General features: G+C 36.7%; 1 protein-coding gene across 1 annotated transcript in view; it reads right to left on the bottom strand.

Annotated features, from left to right (window-relative positions):
- Positions 299-1,143, bottom strand: part of LOC109835468 (uncharacterized sugar kinase YegV) — a 13,185-nt gene continuing 12,340 nt past the window's right edge. The window contains exon 5 of the mRNA XM_020403446.1: positions 299-1,038. Within this exon, the coding sequence (XP_020259035.1) occupies positions 661-1,038 (378 nt within the window). The 3' untranslated portion in view covers positions 299-660. The remainder of the gene's footprint in view (positions 1,039-1,143) is intronic.

Here is a 1,143-nt window from a genome sequence, read left to right as displayed (position 1 = left end):
GATGTACCGTATGGTCTTGCAACAAGTACTTGATTTATTTTTCTTCTGCACCAGTCTCATTTGAGAAGCGCATTAGATTTCAGAGAAATTAAGCAAAATTAAAGGAATATTCAGTAATAGATCTGTAAAATCATTCCTATTTATCTAGCCGAAGCCAAAGGAAATACTCTCATCATCGGTAGATGCTCTTCGCAATACATTTCATCTAAGAAAACAAATAAGCACTGGATGATTAAGAAGTTTACAACAAATAGCATAATTCCTTCAGGAACAACCGAAGAAAAAATCAACTAAGTCATGCAAGATCCAAGTTGCTTTATTTACAAAGTCTCAGATATGCATCATATGCCTTAACAAAATTCCACAAAAGGTGAAGAAACATCACAACATTACCATAGAAAACACCAGTTTCTATAAATTCAATTAATGAGTAATAAATAATTGTTAACACTGAGTTCCGAAAAGAAATCAGTGGTAAACTTATATACTCTTCTCAATGACCTGATACTTTTGAAGCACCACTGAACTTTTCAGAAAAACCTTCTGGATTCACTGGCGCGAAAAAGCTTTATAACGCTAGCCTGAATCGCGAAAAAGCTTTATAAAGGGAAAAATATCAATGTAACTGTTAATGGATATAATTGGTATATTTGTTTCCTGTCAAGACTGCAATATAGCCTGAGCTTCGAACCTCGGCATAAGTTGAGAAACAACAGTTTGTATAGGAACACGGGCAAATCTATCACTATGTCCATTTATAGATGTTCCAGAGAGAAATAAAACCTCTAGTCCCTCCGAATTTTGATCAAACAACTGACTCCAAAACTTGTCATCTTCGCTGAGATTTGATTGCTTCAAGATTTGTAAAACTTTGTCCAAAGTGGCGACATTTCGACCAGCTCCAATACCAGTGGCAGTTGCAGCACCAACAGCATTTGCAAGTGTCAGCGTATTAACTGCTGGCAGATTATGTAAATACCCAAAAGCAATAGCTGCAGTGTAACTGTCTCCGCAACCAACAGTGTCAACCACATTCACCTGAAGAAATTTTCATGATTTATCTCCAAGGCAGCAGCCTAGTACTTGCATGGAAATTAGAACATATCATGGTAAATTTCACAAAACTCCCCTCCACACTGCGGT

The sequence above is a fragment of the Asparagus officinalis genome, chromosome 3 (genome assembly GCF_001876935.1).
Source record: "Asparagus officinalis chromosome 3, Aspof.V1, whole genome shotgun sequence".
Classification (NCBI taxonomy): domain Eukaryota; kingdom Viridiplantae; phylum Streptophyta; class Magnoliopsida; order Asparagales; family Asparagaceae; genus Asparagus; species Asparagus officinalis.
This window is presented reverse-complemented; position numbering and strand designations above follow the sequence as displayed.